The 17,977-nt window shown below is 46.6% G+C and overlaps 1 protein-coding gene across 1 annotated transcript in view; it reads left to right on the top strand.

Annotated features, from left to right (window-relative positions):
- The window catches only part of CLCN6 (Cl-/H+ antiporter 6), a 45,039-nt gene that overhangs the window by 12,001 nt on the left and 15,061 nt on the right, over positions 1-17,977 (top strand). Inside the window, 9 exon segments of the mRNA XM_087944796.1 lie at positions 2,423-2,549; positions 2,638-2,705; positions 5,898-5,956; positions 7,488-7,620; positions 8,505-8,618; positions 9,945-9,957; positions 9,960-10,110; positions 12,959-13,088; positions 14,254-14,383. Coding sequence (XP_087800922.1) covers positions 2,423-2,549; positions 2,638-2,705; positions 5,898-5,956; positions 7,488-7,620; positions 8,505-8,618; positions 9,945-9,957; positions 9,960-10,110; positions 12,959-13,088; positions 14,254-14,383 — 925 coding nt within the window.

Below are 17,977 nucleotides of genomic sequence, written 5' to 3'. Positions count from 1 at the left end.
TCCAGGAGCAGTTTCCAAGTTGAAGCAAAAGTTATTGTGCTTTTTTTCCTTCAATCAAAGCCGTCGGTTTAGCCGTCTCTGCCAACTCCATCAACTTTTGCAGCCATTCATCCAAAGGGTCCTTCCATTTTTGGGCATAAAGTAATCTTGCTGCCCTCAACATGTACAGCAACAAAGTTCCAGCTTTTTTTCTTCCTCCCAAGTCTTTTTCCATTAAACCCAAAAGGTAGATTCCTCGAACTACGACGACAGTTGAGCCCAGCATTTCCACCGTTAAGCAAGACAGTGACTTAAGTGTCTCACTGTATTTATGGTATTGTATTCATGTCATTATAAATTATATAATACCTTTAAATAGTGTAAGCTGCCCAGAATTATCATCTGGCAAGATGGGCGGCTAATACATTTTACAAATAAATAAATGTGAGTTTTGCCCCCTTTTTATGACCTTTCTGGCCACGTTGGTTAAGTGAATCTTTGCAGGCTAGAAACGTGGTTGTTACTAATGATGGATGGAAAGTAATCAAGGAGAGAAGCGACCTGGAGTTAAGGAGAAACTTCCTGACAGTGAGAGCAATTAACCAGTGGAACTGCCTGCCTCCAGAAGTTGTGACAGCTCAAACACTGGAAGTTTTTAAGAAGAGACTGGACAACCATTTGTCTGAAGTGGTATAGGGCAGTGATGGTGAACCATTTTGTTGTGGTGTGCCCCTGCGCATGCGCGCAACCCCCCCCCTACCTGCACTGCACATGGACGTACCTCCCAGCTGATTTTTCGGCCCGTTTGAGGCCGTTTTCGTCCTCCCGGGGGCTCGAGGGAAGCCTCTACAGCCTTTGGAGGCAAAAAAACAGGCCCATTTCAGCACTTCCGGTTTTGGCACTTCCGGTATTTCCGGACACGCATGCACAGCGCAGGTAAGTTTGGCTAGGGCTCGCGTGCCTGCACCAGTGGCTCTGCATGCCACCTGTGGCACGCGTGCCATAGATTCACCATCCCAGGTGTAGGGTCTCCTGTTCGAGCAGGGGGCTGGACTAGAAGACCTCCAAGGTCCCTTCCAGCTCTCTTCTGAATTTGCTTTAAAAAAGATTTGAATCTGGCTTTCCCCATCGACTTTGCTTGTCAGAAGGTTGCAAAAGGTGATCCCAGCAGCAGCACCGTCATAAAAATGAGCTAGTTGCCAAACGTCTGAATTTGGATTACTCGGCCCATGGGGATGCTGCAACGGTCATAACTGTGGGGAAAAAACAAGTCCTAAGTCACTTGTTTCACAGTGTTGTTGCAACTTCGAACGGTCACGTCGTAAATCAGGGACCACCTGTACTGAAGAACTAGGCAGGTAAACGGGAGCTTTCTTGTTGTTTCCTTACTGCCATTGTTTCCTAGTTTGCTGCCAACCAGGTAAACAGCCTCCTTCATTCCCAGCACTGCGGACTAACTTGGGTCTAGTTTTGTCCCGGTAGCCCTCGCCTCTCCAGAGTCCATCACAGCCTCCCGTGTTGTGGCTGTCAGGGCTCCAACAGGCACCCACATTCAAATCATAAGTCTCTAGCCGCATCTCACAGAGTGAAAAGGATTGATTTATTAGGAGTTGACATGTCGGTGTTTCCTGGTTGCAGCCGACTCTGATACATCATTCATTTCACCCTTGACCCTGGTCTTCCCCCCTCCCCCCTGGATGTATATTCTCCAGTGGGACACATCCATAGCCAAGATTCATCATGACATGCCCCTGGTGGAGACTGACTCTGAGGGAGAGGAGGAAGAGCCGACAGGGAGTGGAAGTGTGGCTCTGGAGGTTGTGGAGGAGGCTGGGGAAGGGCAGAGGCCGGCTGGGGAGTCAGAGCAGGACCCAGGCCCATCCCCTCTCCATCCTAGGGCACGCAGGGAGGAGAGGATAAGGGAGAAACGTGGTCTATTCTGGAGGAGAGGGCCTCGATCCCCTTCAATTGGCTGCAGCTGTGACAACTGAATAAGAGTATGGGCCTGCATAGTGGCGAACACTGGAAACAAAGCATGGAAATATCTCTAGTTTATAGTTCCTCTCTGAGTTTGGCGTCCTTCCCAGTGTGTGTTATCTGTGGGCATCCTCCAGCCCTTATCTTGCCTGGTTTGTGTTGCTTTTCCTTCTTCGTGTAACTGTTTGTGGGGGAGTTTTTTGTCTTCTGTCAAAGATATTCAGAGCTTGGAAGCAAAGTGAAGGAATAAAAGGAGCTTCCCCTGTTTTCTGTGACTGTGTTTGTTTTGTATCCCACCCTGGGTTATTACTCTCCAGTAATAATCTTGCGCGCCAACAGCTTCGGCTGCCTAGCAATTATCTGAAGCATTTAAGGAATGCACTGCTTTCCCCCCCACTCCCTTTCTGCTGGCAACTAAAAAAACCAAAGAAGTGTTTTTTTTAGTTGACAGTGGCTTCCTTTCCAGCCAGTAGCTGCCGGATCTGGGATTCCAGAGATCAAGTGTTACTTGAACGGAGTCAAGGTCCCCGGGATCGTGCGTCTTCGGACTCTGATCTGCAAAGCTCTGGGGGTGCTTTGCAGCGTGGCTGGAGGTAACCCCAAAATCGGTCCTCGGTCTTTCTGGCATTGGGAAAGTCGCTGGTTTTCTCCCGTTAACCGGCCGTATCTTTTCTCTCCCAGGTCTTTTCGTAGGGAAGGAAGGCCCCATGATCCACAGCGGCGCTATCGTCGGGGCCGGCCTACCTCAGGTGAGCGCGAGCACAAGGCTCATCCCAATGGGGCAGAAATGCCTTTTTTTTTCTTCTTCTGAAAATGCTTCTCCGGATCTGTGCTTGGTGTGTTCCAATGCAGGTAAAAAAAGCTGAGTTTTAGTTAAACTTTTCAGAGGGTTTCAGGAGGTACTAATACCACTCTATAAAGCCTTGGTAAGACCACACCTAGAGTAGTGCTACTGCATCTAGTTTTGGTCACCCCACTGTAAAAAAGAGGTTGAGGCTCTAGAAAAAGTACAGAGAAGAGCAACCAGGATGATTAGGGGACTGGAGACTAAAACACATGAAGAACGGTTGCAGGAACTGGGCCTGGCTAGTCTAGGGAAGAGAAGGACCAGGGGAGACAGGAGAGCAGCCTTCCAATATTTGAGGGGCTGCCCCACAGAGAGGAGGAAGGGGTCAAGCTATTTTCTAAAGCACCTGAAGGCCAGACAAGGAATAATGGATGGAAAGAAAGAAAGAAAGAAAGGGAAGGAAGGAAGGAAGGAAGGAAGGAAGGAAGGAAGGAAGGAAGGAAGAAAGAAAGAAAGAAAGAAAGAAAGAAAGAAAGAAAGAAAGAAAGAAAGAAAGAAAGAAAGAAAGAAAGAAAGAAGAAAGAAAGAAAGAAAGAAAGAAAGAAAGAAAGAAAGAAAGAAAGAAAGAAAGAAAGAAAGAAAGAAAGAAAGAAAGAAAGAAAGAAAGAATTCTTTAGTGTGATTGGACACACAAGGAATCTGTCTTGGTGCAAATTCTCTCAGTGTCCATAAAAGAAAAAATACATTTTGTCAAGAGTCAAGAACCATCAGGTACAACACTTAATAATAGTCATAGGGTACAATAAGCAATCGAATCATACTAGGAAACAGTCAATATAAATGGAATGAATGGAAACTGAACAAGGAGAGATTCAACCTGGAAATAAGGAGGAATTTTCTGACAGTGAGAACAATCAACCCACGGAAGAGAAGTTGCCTTTGGAAGTTGTGGGAACTTCATTCCTGGAAGCTTTCAAGAAGAGATTGGACTGCCATTTGTCAGAAATGATGTTGGGTCTCCCGCGTGGAGGGGTGGCGTTTGGACTAGATGACCTACAAGGTCTCTTCCAACTCTGATTATCTGTTATCTCTCATCCGGGGCCAAAGATTCCTGGCAGGAAAATCCCAGTTCTGCCACCTGCGTGTTTCCAAATTTGGCCAACCTGGAATAGGCACTGGTCCCTGGGCCCCAGGTGGATGAGTTCTGATCTTTGTGTCTGCTTTTATAGTTGTGAGATTAAGAAGAGTTAATCCAGGGGCATTCTGGTTCGGCCCGGTTCGGTAGCTCCGAAGATCCACTGGGAGTGAACTGGTTTGTTCCAACGATCAGCTGCTGGGCCTGCCTGCCCGCCTAGGCTCCATATTGGCTATTATTTCCTGCTTTTGAAGCTTAGCTGCTTCGCGGGCACAGAAGGTTGCCGCACACCAGCTGTTTAACACACACGGAGAGGTGAAGGATTGCAGGAGAAGATCAGTAGGAAAGCCCCTGCGCATGCGCAAAGCATGCATTTGGTGCACGTGCGCGCAAAGGGCGTGCCTCCGCGCAGAACACGCCCACCAAGCCATGCCCACCGAACCAGCGGTAAAACCATTTAAATCCCGCCACTAAGTTAATCTTTTCGTTTTTCTTTCCAAAAAAAAAAAAAATGGACACTAGATAATTACAGGACTTAACAACCCCAATTGAACCCAGCATTCCTGCTGCTAAGTCAGACGGTCAACTCATAAAACCTTTCTGTGGTGTTTGTTAAGTGAGTTTTTCCCCGTTTTACGCCTTTTCTTGCGTGTTAAATGAATCCCTGCGGCTGTTAAGATCAGCCACCCGGTGGTTCAACGCATCTGGCTTCCCTCATTGGCTTTGCCAAAGGGGGAATCCCATGACCTCCGCGGCTCTGCACCCCGTCATAAGTACATGCCAGTTGCCAAGCCTCTCAATTTTGATCACGTGACCCCGGGGATGCTGCAGTGGTTGTAAGTGTGAAAAACAGTCGTAAGTCCCTTTTTTCACTGCCATTGTCACTTTAAACGGTCACTAAGTGAACTGTTGCAAGTCGAGGATTACCTGTGTAGCATCACTATACATATAATACTTGGCAAAACAGGAATTATCCTTCAACATTCACTTACTTTTCTGTCTTTTTTTTCTTTCTTCCTTCCTTCCCTTCCTCCCTTCCCTTTTCTTTCTTTCTTTCTTTCTTTCTTTCTTTCTTTCTTTCTTTCTTTCTTTCTTTCTTTCTTTCTTTCTTTTCTTTCTTTCTTTCTTCCTTCCTTCCTTCCTTCCTTCCTTCCTTCCCTTCCCTTCCTTCCTTCTTTCTTTCTTTCTTTCTTTCTTTCTTTCTTTCTTTCTTTCTTCCCTTCCCTTCCCTTCCTTCCTTCTTTCTTTCTTTCTTTCTTTCTTTCTTTCTTTCTTTCTTTCTTTCTTTCTTTCTTTCTTTCTTTCTTTCTTTCTTTCTTTCTTCCCTTTCCTTCCTTCCTTCCCTTCCCTTCCTTCCCTTCCTTCCCTTCCTCCATTCCCTTCCCTTCCTTCCTTCCTTCCTTCCTTCCTTCCTTCCTTCCTTCCTTCCTTCCTTCCTTCCTTCCTTCCTTCCTTCCTTCCTTCCTTCCTTCCTTCCCTTCCTCCCTTCCCTTTTCTTTCTTTCTTTCTTTCTTTCTTTCTTTCTTTCTTCCTTCCTTCCTTCCTTCCTTCTTCCTTCCTTCTTTCCTTCCTTCCTTCCTTCCTTCCTTCCTTCCTTCCTTCCCTTCCTTCCCTTCCTTCCCTTCCTTCTTTCTTTCTTTCTTTCTTTCTTTCTTTCTTCCTTTCTTTCTTTCTTTCTTTCTTTCTTTCTTTCTTTCTTTCTTTCTTTCTTTCTTTCTTTCTTTTTCCCTTCCCTTCCCTTCCTTTCTTTCTTTCTTTCTTTCTTTCTTTCTTTCTTTCTTTCTTTCTTTCTTTCTTCCTTCCTTCCTTCCTTCCTTCCTTCCTTCCTTCCCTTCCCTTCCCTTCCCTTCCCTTCCCTTCCCTTCCTCCATTCCCTTCCCCTTCCTTCCTTCCTTCCTTCCTTCCTTCCTTCCTTCCTTCCTTCCTTCCTTCCTTCCTTCCTTCCTTCCTCCCTCCCTCCCTCCCTCCCTCCCTCCCCCTCCCTCCCTTCCTTCCTTCCTTCCTTCCTTCCTTCTGCAGTTCCAGAGTATCTCTTTAAGGAGGATCCGGTTTAATTTCCCCTATTTCCGAAGTGACAGGTATGTGGGCTCCTCGATTGGAGAAGGTAATGGCTCTCTGTGTAGGAGAAAGACGTGTTTTCAGATTTGCTGTGTTGCTATGGGATAGGGTTGCAATGCTGGGTCTCTTTTAGAAAAGCAGTTGAAACCCTCTGATTAATGGGCGCTTTCATTATTGGCTGCCAATCAGATACTGGGCCACAACTGACACCCATGGATGGAGAAGCTATTTATTTTCCTCCTCTTCTAAAATTTCTACTTGTGAAATCCGCTCAGCTCTTTAAAAAGTCTCCAGCTCCTCCACGGTGAATAAAACCACCGGCATTTTTTTTTTCTCCCTTGGCATTTTTGAAGGGAAGTGAACTCCACCACCTTTTCAAAATCTGTTTTTTAAAACCGTGTGGATCTGAGGCTCTCACGTCTTGAATTGAAGGCCATATATTGCTGTTCCGAAAATCCAATTGCTTTAACTGCTGCGTGATGTTTTGAACTTATCAGCCTCTTGGCTCAGTAGATTGGCTGGCTGGAGCTTGTCTGACAGACCTTGCTAAGTACACCATGGTTTAGCTTCCAGCTAGCATGGAACAGCCGTAAGGAATCCTGAGAAGGACTGTTACAATGTGTGAATCCCTAGGTCTTTTTCGATTCATTGATTGGCCAATTATTTGTCCAGAATGGTATACAGCCGTGGTAGTCAACCTGCTCCCTACCGCCCACGAGTGGGCGTTCCAGCTTTCATGGTGGGCGTTAGGGGTTTTGTCCCCTACTTTATAAACCACCATTACTGTGGGACCGGTGGGCGGTTAGAGAAAACTTTACTATTAACAGAGATACAAAAATGGGTGATAGGTATAAAAAGGTTGACTACCCCCTAGTATACAGTCTCCTGCTTGAGCAAGGGGTTGGACTAGAACAGGGGTCCCCAACCACCGGGCCCCGGACCGGTACCGGTCCGTGGATCATTTTTTACCGGGCCGCCGGTACTTGGGCACCGCCATCTTGTTTCGACGGCGCTTGAGAAAGTGCTTCCGGGTGAGCTTGTCGGTCGTCGGTTGGAAAGCGGCATTTGGGTGCTGAAGGAATCCTCGCGCCTTAGTTTCGTCGAAGTGGGGGGGCGGCTTCAAACGAAGAGCCATCCTGATGGCGGTGGAGTCTCGCGTTACTCAGGAGGAGATTAAGAAAGAGCCCGAAAAGCCCATAAAAGTGAGAAGGTACAAAGGAGGAATTGAAGGTGGCGGGGAGAAGCGGGGGACGGCTGGCTGGCAGGTCGCTCGGCTCGCCTTGCCTTGGTCGTGCGTGCTGATGCCGGTACCGGTCCGTGGATCATTTCATTTTTATTTTACCGTTCCCTGGTACAAAAAAGGTTGGGGACCACTGGACTAGAAGACCTCCAAGGTTCCTCCTTACCTTGTTATTCTATCTTCTGTGAGCCACTGGATGTACTTCTTAAAACATGCCCATTGCCCTTTTCCCGACGGGGTATGGAAAATACGATGTTGCTCCCGTGTTTGTTCTTCCTGCCTCTCAGGCGTGTTTTTCCCCCCCCTCTTAGGGACAAAAGAGATTTTGTGTCTGCCGGTGCGGCCGCTGGAGTGGCCGCAGCCTTTGGGGCACCCATTGGAGGGACGCTTTTCAGCCTAGAAGAGGGCTCTTCCTTTTGGAACCAGGGCCTCACGTGGAAAGTGGTGAGACCAAACTCTCAGCTCAGCCCCCCGTGGGTCTGGCGGGTGGATCGGGAGGCAGGACCCCTGCCATCCTATCAGTGGTGGGATTCTGTGGGTGTGGCTTGGTGGTCTTGGCAGGGGAAGGATCCTGCAAAATCCCCCTTCCCTCCCCACCCCATTAACCTGCTTTCCAGCTCCATTCTCCTGTGCAGGGCAACCAAAGGAGACCCAGCCAATCAGCTGGGACTCGGGAGGCGGAGAATAGATGTGGGCGGGGCCAGCCAGAGGCGGTATTTGCTGGTTCTGCGAACTAGTCAAAATTTCCGCTACCGGTTCTCCGGAACAGGTCAGAACCGGCTGAAGACCACCTCTGTGTCCCGTGTTCATGTGTTACCGGAGAGCTGTCGGCAGGCCTTTTCTCTCCGAACATGGCATAGACAGCCAGTCCTCGAACTTACGACCGCAATTGAGCCCCAAAATTTCCACGGCTAAGCGAGGCTGTTGTTCAGTGAATTTTGTCCCCGTTTTTACGACATTTCTTGCCACGGTTGTTCCGTGGATCGTGGCAGTTGTTCAGTCAGTAACAACTGCCAGTAGTGAAATCTGGCTTCCCCCGTTGACTTTGCTTGTCAAGAAGGTCGCAAAAGGGGATCGCACTGAGACACTGCAACCGTCATAAACATGAGTCAGTTGCCAGGCATCCGGATTTTGATCACGTGGCCATGAATGGAGGCTGCAACGGTTATTAAGTGTGGGAAAACGGTCGTAAGTCGTGTTTTTTTCAGTGGTGTTGTAACTTCAAAGTCACCGAAAGAATGGTCGTAAGTCGAGGCAAGCTTTGGGACCTTGAAAATGGCCGCACGGATCCTGGGAATGACCTGGGTTTGTGTGCCTTTTCCTTCCAGCTCTTCTGCTCCATGTCCGCCACCTTCACCCTCAATTTCTTCCGCTCCGGCATTCAGTTTGGAAGCTGGGGCTCTTTCCAGTTGCCAGGCCTGCTGAATTTTGGGGAGTTCAAGGTACGCCTTACTTGACTCTGAATCTCTTTTCCTTGGTTAGAAAACCCATCTTTTTTCCCCCCTAAAACCAATGTACAAAAAATCTCCTAGGCCCGTGATGGCGAACCCAGAGCCACTTGTGCTGGCATGCGAGCCGCAGGCAAACTTACCTCACTGCGCATGCGCACGCCCCCCAGTTGAGTTTCGGGCTTGAGGAAAGCTTTCGCAGACCGAAAATTAGGCCCGTTTCGTCACTTCCTGTATTTCCGGAAATACCGGAACTGACGAAACGGGCCCATTTTTCGGCCTGCAAAGCCTGCAGAAGTTTTTCTCAAGCCTCTGGGAGGCCGAAAAAGGCCTTAAACAAGCCGAAAATCAGCCGGGAGGCGCCGTGCAGGTAAGGGGGTAGGGAGGGATTGCACACTCACGCACAAGGGGCGGGGAGGTGCACTTTGCCTTCTGGGTGCTGGCATGTGAGCGTGAGTATGCGCACAGTTTTTGGCACAGGAGCCCATAAAGGTTAGCCACCACTGTCCTAGGCTAATAATAATTTAGCCTTTCCTTCCCCGGGGTTTCCAGATAGAAGGGGGCCTTTCACACAAGCAACCCTGGCTAAGAATGGCCTCCGAGCCTTCCTTAATAGAGGGGTTCTGACCCAGCTCCCCAAACACAACAAACCCTCTGAAGTGAACTCAAAGATTCCTCTAATTAGGAGTGCCAGCAAAAAAAGGTTTATCTCTCATCGCAGGCTAATAAATATGTCCAGCAGGGAGATTAATAGTTGCTTGCTGCATCTATTCACCTCCGCCCCCTGCCTTTTATCCCCAGAGCTAGGCTGGGGCTTTGCTAGCAGTGTTGGCTCTTCTGTCCCAAGGACCGGCCCATAGATTTCCACTGCTCTCCTCTCCTCTGCCTTCTGCACATCTGTGCATCAGGCACTGGACCCAGCTGTTCCTCCTCTTCCTCATCAGCCACCTCCGGACCTGGGAGCTGTTGACTCTCCATCTGAGGGCTGACGGACGGCCCAGGCTGTCTCTCTCTCTCTCTCTCTCTTTCTTTCTCTCTCTCTCTCTCTCTCTCTCTCTCTCTCTCTCTGCGCCAGCTCCATTCCCTCTTCCCCCTCGGAGCTCCCAGGTTGCCTTGATGCTGTCCCTGACTCCCACGCTTCCTCCTCCTCCTCCTCCTCCTCCTCCTCCTCCTCCTCCTCCTCCTCTGATTCGGTGGCTGACAGGCCACCACAGCAGGTCTCCAGGGCCAAGTTACAGAAAGCTGGATTGTGGCCATGAAAGCACGCAAAGAATTTGCACCACTTCCCTTTGTCTTGTCTCTTCTCCCCCCCGTCTCCAGTGTCCAGAGTCTAACAAAAATGCCACCTGTGGACCATCGTGGACCTGGGTTTCTTCATCCTGATGGGGGTCGGTGGGGGCCTCTTAGGGGCCACCTTCAACTGCATCAACAAGAGGCTGGCAAAATATCGCATGAGGAACGTGCACCCCAAGCCAAAGCTGGTCAGGTACCGGGGCCTTTTCTGTGCTCGGAGGGTGTTTTGCTTGTAAAAGCTGCTGGAATTGGGTTTTGTCTAGTTTAATGAAAAGAAGGACTAGGGGAGATATGATAGCAGCCTTCCAATATCTCAGGGGCTGCCCCAAAGAAGAGGGAGTCAAGCTATTCTGCAAAGCACCTGAGAAGGCAGGACAAGAAGCAATAAATGGGTGGAAACTAACCAGGGAGAGAAGCAACCTAGAACTAAGGAGGAATTTCCTGACAGGGAGAACAATTAATCAGCGGAACAACTTTCCTCCAGAAACTGTGAATGCTCCAACACTGGAAGTTTTAAAGAAAGAGATTGGACAACCATTTGTCTGAAATGGGGTTGGGTTTCCTGCCTAAGCAGGGGGTTGGACTAGAAGACCTCCAGGATCCTTTCCAACTTCGTTATTCTGCTTTAATCGGTGTAAAGCAGGAGAAGGCAGGCACGTTTGTGACAGTAGCTGTTGTTGGGGTGCCAGGTTGTGTTGGAGTGACACTTGCTGTGGGTGAAAAGGAAGGGGCTGCATAGGCAGTCCTCAGCTTACAACCACAATTGAGCCGCCCAAATTTCTGTTGTTAAGAGAAGACGGTTAAGTGAGTTTTGTCCCATTTTATGACTTGCTTGCCCCAGACATTAATCGGATCACTACAGTCCTTATGTTAGTAATATGGTTGTTAAGGGAATCTGGCTTCCCCGTGGACTTTGCTTGTCAGAAGGTCGCAAAAGGGGATCGGGTGACTCCAGGACGCTGCAGCTGCAGTTGCCAAGCGTCTGAATTTTGATCCCATGGGGTTATAAGTGTGAAAAATGGTCCTGTCATGTTTTTCAGCGTCACTGTAACTTGAATGAATGTTCAATTGAACAGGTGGTTGTAAGTCGAGGATGCCTGTACTTCCGTTTTCTGTATGCAGGGAGACCTGTGGGCAAGTGTGAGGGACACTATTCCCATGTTGCCTTGGGCTCCATGAGGGTTCTGACCAAGGCTTCCAAGACCATAATTAAGCACACGCTCAGTTAAAACAATTCCTGTTTTATTTCAACGCTGGGAATTATGTTCATTCCCAGCCCGTAATGAGTCCCAAACAGTCCCTCGAGATAAGCACCCACCTTTCTCTCCTTTGAATTGCTGCCAACAACTAAAGTGCCAAATGAATTATAAAAAACCAACCGAAGTACAAAGTCCACACAGAGCTTCAAGGTTGAATCCGAACTGAACGAAAGACTTTGCTTCCTGCAAAGGTTCCTCTACCTTTGCCTGTCCTTTATACCTTAGGGAAGGGGCAATCACCTCCAAGCCTTACTCCCAAGTTGCTCCTTTTGTTTTAGCTGCTCTTGCCTTCTAGCAGCTCTGTGCATACGCACACTGGGAACAGGCTCCCCTGGTTCCTCTGCCTCGCTGCTGCCAGATTCTGGAGGCTCCAGAGTCAGCACCCCACTCCCAGATGGTCCTGGCCCCATCTCTGCATTGGACGCAGGACCCTCCTCCCAGTCCTCCCCAGACTCCCGGACTGGTCCCCGTTCTTCCCCACTGTCCGATTCCACTGCCGTCTGCACCAGCTGCTGGCAGACCACAACAATGAGGAGAAAAATCACCAGTACAGTCAGTCCTCAACTTACAACAGTTCATTTAATGACTGCTCAAGGTTACAACGGCAGGGGAAAAAAGTGACTTAGGACCGTTTTTCACAGTTGCAACCTTTGTCGCCTCCCCCTGATCGTGTGATCGAAATTCAGACGCTCGGCAACTGGTTCCATATTTATGACTGTTGCCGTGTCCCCTATTGCGACCTTCTGACAAATCAAGTCGAGGGGCAAGCCAGATTTACTTAACAACCGGGTGGACTAATTTAACAAATGCAGTGATTCACTGAACAACTGTGGCATGAAAGGTCATAAAATGGGGGCAAAATTCACTTAACCAATGTCTCACTTAATGGCAGACATCTTGGGCTCCCTTGTGATCCTAAGTCGAGGACTGGCTGCCCCTTAAATCAAGGGTTTTGGGGGTCTCTCCAGCTCAGCTGGAATGGGGGGTGATGACTTTACTTGACTAGTTTATGTTACTTTACTTTTCTACTTTACTTTTCTTTACTGTTTTACATTACTACTTTACTTTATTATTTCACTGCTTTACTTTATTATTTCACTGCTTTACTTTATTATTTCACTGCTTTACTTTATTATTTTACTGCTTTACTTTATTATTTTACTGCTTTACTTTATTATTTTACTGCTTTACTTTATTATTTCACTACTTTACTTTATTATTTCACTGCTTTACTTTATTATTTCACTGCTTTACTTTATTATTTTACTACTTTACTTTATTATTTTACTACTTTACTTTATTATTTCACTGCTTTACTTTATTATTTTACTACTTTACTTTATTATTTTACTACTTTACTTTATTATTTCACTGCTTTACTTTATTATTTTACTGCTTTACTTTATTATTTCACTGCTTTACTACTTTACTGCTTTACTTTAATCCTTTACTACTTTACGGTCACTGCACCTCCTACAACGAAATTAAATTCCATCTTCAGTGTACATTATATAACTATAAAAATAAAACACAAACGCACATCCTTCACACTCCACACACTGAATTGAAAACCCGCAACACTGCACCAAAACTGCATTATATACAGTAGAATTCGACAGAGCTCCTGCCCTGGGATAGAAGCTGTTTTTCAGCCGATTTGTCCTTGTTTTTATTATTCTGTACCGTCTGCCAGATGGTAATAGTTCAAAAAAAACCAACAACCACCAAACCCTATTTCCAGGACATTGGCGTGATTCTCTTGTGCTTTTGTGTTGCTTGCAGAGTCCTGGAGAGCCTGTTGGTGTGTCTGACAACCACGCTTGTGATATTTGTTGCTTCGATGCTTCTCGGGGAATGCCGGCCACTCTCTTCCGCTGACCACGGGGACAACAGCTCCGCCCTCAGCCTGCAGGTGAGCGGGGAACGTTTCATGCTTACGCGCCTCAAAAGGTGGAGGTGTATCTCAGTGTCACCTCTGGGGTTTTATAAAATCCTTTTTAAACCCTTCCTTCCATTTTGAAGGTTGCCAGGGAAACGGTTGCAGAGCCCCAGGACAAGTCTTGGGGGGGGGGGGGACTCCCTTTTAGAGGATAGATAGAGGAAGTCCTCGCCTTACGACCACAGTCAAGCCCAACGTGTCTGTTACTAAGAGAGACGTTTGCTAAGTGAATTTTGCAACCTTTCTTGACACGGTTTTACTTATTCATTTGATTTATTTTAGAAAATTTATCTTGCCACCTGCTCACACTTGGCGACACAAGGTGGCGGACACGAATATCCAAACCATGTAAAAGAAATAAAAAGAAAGATAATAAAATCTATATATATATATAAAAGCGAAAGACCACTACATGGATCATCACAAAATCTCCAGAACCGTAAAGCCTATAAACTTGAAATTGGGCACGTATCTTCCTCTTGGCTCCCTAACAAAGGACTTTTCGAAATGACCATCAGACCCATTAGCATTTCCTATATTATTATTATTATTAACACGCTCTGATGCTAAGGAGTTCTACTCCCCCTCCCCACCTGAAAAGAAATCTCTTCCAAATGCAAAACACAAGCAGAGGAGAGGAGTTTCAGTTTCAGAGCACCAAGCAGCTTTAGTATAGAACAGTTGAGCTAAGCCACACCCAGGCTCCTTGCTGTCTCCTTGCTCACATAGTAAATGCTGCTTCAGTTTCCAAACAGCCCTCAGTTCTCTCACACACTGACAGGATGCTAGCCAGATGAATATGGATGGATGCTAGTAGGCAGAGGCAGAATTTTCCCCCCTTATTTTCCTCCCCAAAAACTAAGCCCGACCACAGAGTTTCGTAATGAAGCCACGGGTATTGTAATAAATTAGGAAAATAATCACCCACCCTGGTGACAGCACACATTCATACCAACCATTTCAGGGGCTCCATCTCACTCTGGGGTCCCCAGGCCCCTCTGGCAGAACTGCGTCCCAAGTGAAGGCGCCATCTTGAAAGGTTGCAGCCCTTCGGGGGCCTTGAGAGGTAAATTTTTTAGGGATGCCTGACATGATTTTGGAACCGGAGTTCAAATGCGGCTGCTTGTTTTCTGTCAAGGATTCTTCATCGGAGGAGGTTAATTCAAGCATCAAGACATTCTTCTGTCATAATAATACTTACAACGACATGGCAACCCTGTTCTTCAACCCGCAAGAGTCGGCCATCTTACAACTGTTTCATCAGGAGGGTGAGTGCCTGATCCCAGCCCTGCTCGTTCCGGAGCTGCGAGGAAAAGAACGGGCTATTTTCTCTGTTTTTATGCTTGCCTTCCTCGGTGGATTGGGCAGGGGCTCCAGAGCAGAGGTCTCCAACCCTTTGGACCTCAGGGACCACCAAGCTCATAAATTTAAACCCCGCGGACCACTAATATGAATTTTGACTGACGGTGGCTTGCTGACGTTGGTGGGAAAGTCGGTCCCATATTCCTGAGCTTCAGTAATCACAGGACTGGCCCTTTGGTCATCCTGGAGCAGCTACTCCTCCACCCGGGTGCACCGGCCTGCCACGGACTGGAGGAGGTGCTCCGGGATGACCAAAGGGCCAGTCCTGTGACAACTGCAGCTCAGGAATATGGGACCGACTTTCCCACCAACGTCAGCAAGCCACCCTGGGGCGGATTTTCCTCCTCTGGCGTTGGTCTTACCTTCCAGTTCCAGCTCGCGTGGCTCTACTCAAGGTAAGGTTTGCGCTCGGCCAAAGGGTGGGCAGGCCATGTGGGCGGCACAGCCTTGTGTTCCCGCACAGCCTAGATTAATTGCTTTGGAGGCGGGGGGACATTTCTCTGCAGGCCACCAAAATTTTCTCACGGACCACCAGTGGTCCCCGGCTCACCGGTTGGTGACCACTGCTTCAGAGGGTCCCGGTTAGAAATTTGGAGGAGTCTTAATTTGAGATGAAATTCAGGGAGCTGGGGTTTTCATGGTCTTGGAATTCATGGCTTGAGGGAGGTGCATTTTTAACCAACTTCAGGGAGTCCATAAATTCTCCAAGGTGGCCAACAGCGTCTAAAATTCTCGCGTTTGAAAGTAGTGTGAAAACAAGAGGAAATTGCACAGGTTTTAAGTCCTCCTTCCCTGCTTCTGTGGGACTAGCAGTTCAAATTTCCTGGTCTTGGTCTCTCTTGCACGAGAACAGATCGTTTCTGTTGTCTGCCTTCTCGTGGATGTGAGATGCAAGACTCAAATTATTTAATACAATGCAGAGACAGGTCTGGTTCACAATTCAAAGGTTTATTAAAGAAAATAAGTGTTTGCAAATGGGCCTTCAAGTCCCTTCCAAAGTGGATTGGGTACAAGAAGAGCAAGATCTAATGGTCAAACAATAACATGTTATACACCCTACACAATGCACGCCATGCCTAAGAAGCCCTTCCCACACCCCTTAATATCTCTTAGTCATATTACTATAAGGTAAAGGGTCAGCTTGACCGTTTCTTCCTAGGCACCGGATACCTTATCTGGTTTACTTGTAGCTTGGCCTTGGGCAGATGTCCCTATCTTATGTGTCTGGTTTATTTTGCCTGGGTGGATGTTCCTGTTTTCTAAGAAGCCTGCAACTATCCAAGCACATTTTGTTTAAATGAACATCCTTTGTGATTAGGGTACGGCAACAAAGACAACACAGCTTAATAATGCACTTAATATTTCTAATTCTATTATAAAAGAGTAACTTAATATTTATTTCCTTCAGGGAGATCCATTCGGATCACCCTATTGGCTGGGAGATTATGAGAAACTGTTGGTTGAATTTATCATAGAATTAATAAATTTCCACCCATGCCTATGTTTGTACTGGGTTTGAACCAGGGGTGGGATTCAATTTTTTTAACAACCAGTTCTGTGGCATGGCTTAGTTGGTGGGTGTGGCTTGGTGGTCATGTGACTGGGTGGGCGTGTCCAACTCAACATCCCTCACATCAAGGCACGCATCTCCTCGCCTGGCCTCTCATGACTGTGGGGATGCTGCAACAGTCATAAGTGTGAAAAATGGTCATAAGTCACTTTTTTCAGTGCCATTGTAACTTTGAATGGTCACTCCACACAAGCAAAGTACTAGCAAAAGAGGGGAAAAAACTCCAGAGAAGTTCCTGAGACAGGAAGTCTAGTCCTGCCAAGAATGTAATAAGGGTTAACGGAGAGGCAGTTTCTGTAAGCAACACCAGAATGTTTCCTTCCTGCCTTCCTTACAGGATTAGCCCAGTAATTTCTTCTAACCGGTTCTCCGAACTGCTTAGAATGTTAACAACCGGTTCCAATGAATAGGTGCGAACTGGTAGAATCTCACCCCTGGTTTGAACCAGTGCCACCATAAGTCTAATTTTGCTGGCCTAAACTACCTGCAAACTGATCTATTGATTTATACATACATATTGTGTTTCCCCCAAAATTTGACCTATCCTGAAAACAAGCCCTAGCCCGATTTTCACACCTGCATCTAATATAAGCCCTATCCCAAAAATGAGCTCCTAGTTAAGCCCCACCCACCATCTGGTTGTATGAAGTGGGGTGAGGTGCAGGCGTAAAAATCTAGTGCGCGGGTGGGGGTGGAGCTGCCCCATGCACCCCGTACCCGCTTATCTTAGGACCGCCACAGCCAGGCCTCCCACACCCAGGAGGCGGCGAGGCTCGTCGTGCTGGTGCAGCCGCTCCTGCGCGCAACGACACACCACACCACGCGGTGCCCTGCGAGCAGCTGCAACGACGCAATGAACCTCACGGCTTTCTGCCAGAAGTGGCTGTGACCAGGGCCATGAGTCACGCGGTGTCTAGCTGCGAGCGGCCGCAGAAGATGTCAGGCAACCGCACAGTAGGTGTCAGGGCGTGGGAGGCCTGGCTGCTGTGGCCCTAAGGTAAGCGGGCAAGACATCCCCCGAAAATAAGGCCTGGTGTTGATTTTGGGGGTGAAAATAAAATAAGATTGGGTCTTTTCAGGGAAACACGATACATAAATACATACATACAAACGTATGATTTATGAATTGACTCTTGACGAATGTCTCTTTTCTTTTATGTATACTGAGAGCATTTGCACCAAGACAAATTCCTTGGGTGTCCAACCACACTTGGCCAATAAAGAATTCTATTCTATTCTATTTCTAATTCTAATTCTAATTCTAATTCTAATTCTAATTCCTATTCTATTCTATTCTGTTTTCTGTTCTGTTCTGTTCTATTCTATTCTATTCTATTCTATTCTATTCTATTCTATTCTATTCTATTCTATTCTTCATTCCATTCGATTCTTATTCTTATTCCATTTCATTCTCATTCTCTCTATTCTATTCTCTATTCTAATTCTAATTCTAATTCTATTCTATTATCTTCTATTCTATTCTATTGTAATCTGTTTTCTTCTATTCTATTCTATTCTATTCTATTCTATTTCTAATTCTAATTCTAATTCTAATTCCTATTCCTATTCTATTCTGTTTTCTGTTCTATTCTGTTCTATCCTAATTGCTATTCCTATTCCTATATCCTATCCTATCCTATCCTATTCTATTCTATTCTATTCTATTCTAATCTAATCTAATCTTTCTTCTATTCTATTCTATTCTAATTCTGTTCTGTTCTATTCTATTCTATTCTATTCTAATTCTTACTCTATTCTAATTCTTATTCTATTCTGTTCTAATTCTTACTCTATTCTAATTCTATTCTATATTCTGTTCTAGTTCTATTCTATTCTATTCTGGTCTATAATCTATTCTAATTCTGTTCTAATTCTATTCTAATTCTAATTCTATATTTAATTCTATTCTATATTCTATTCTAATTCTATT

Source organism: Notechis scutatus, chromosome 16 (genome assembly GCF_049901735.1).
Source record: "Notechis scutatus isolate UNSWTSFEM ecotype Mainland chromosome 16, rNotScu1.2, whole genome shotgun sequence".
Classification (NCBI taxonomy): domain Eukaryota; kingdom Metazoa; phylum Chordata; class Lepidosauria; order Squamata; family Elapidae; genus Notechis; species Notechis scutatus.
Note: the sequence above shows the minus strand (reverse complement) of the source record. Positions and strands in the feature narration are given on the sequence as shown.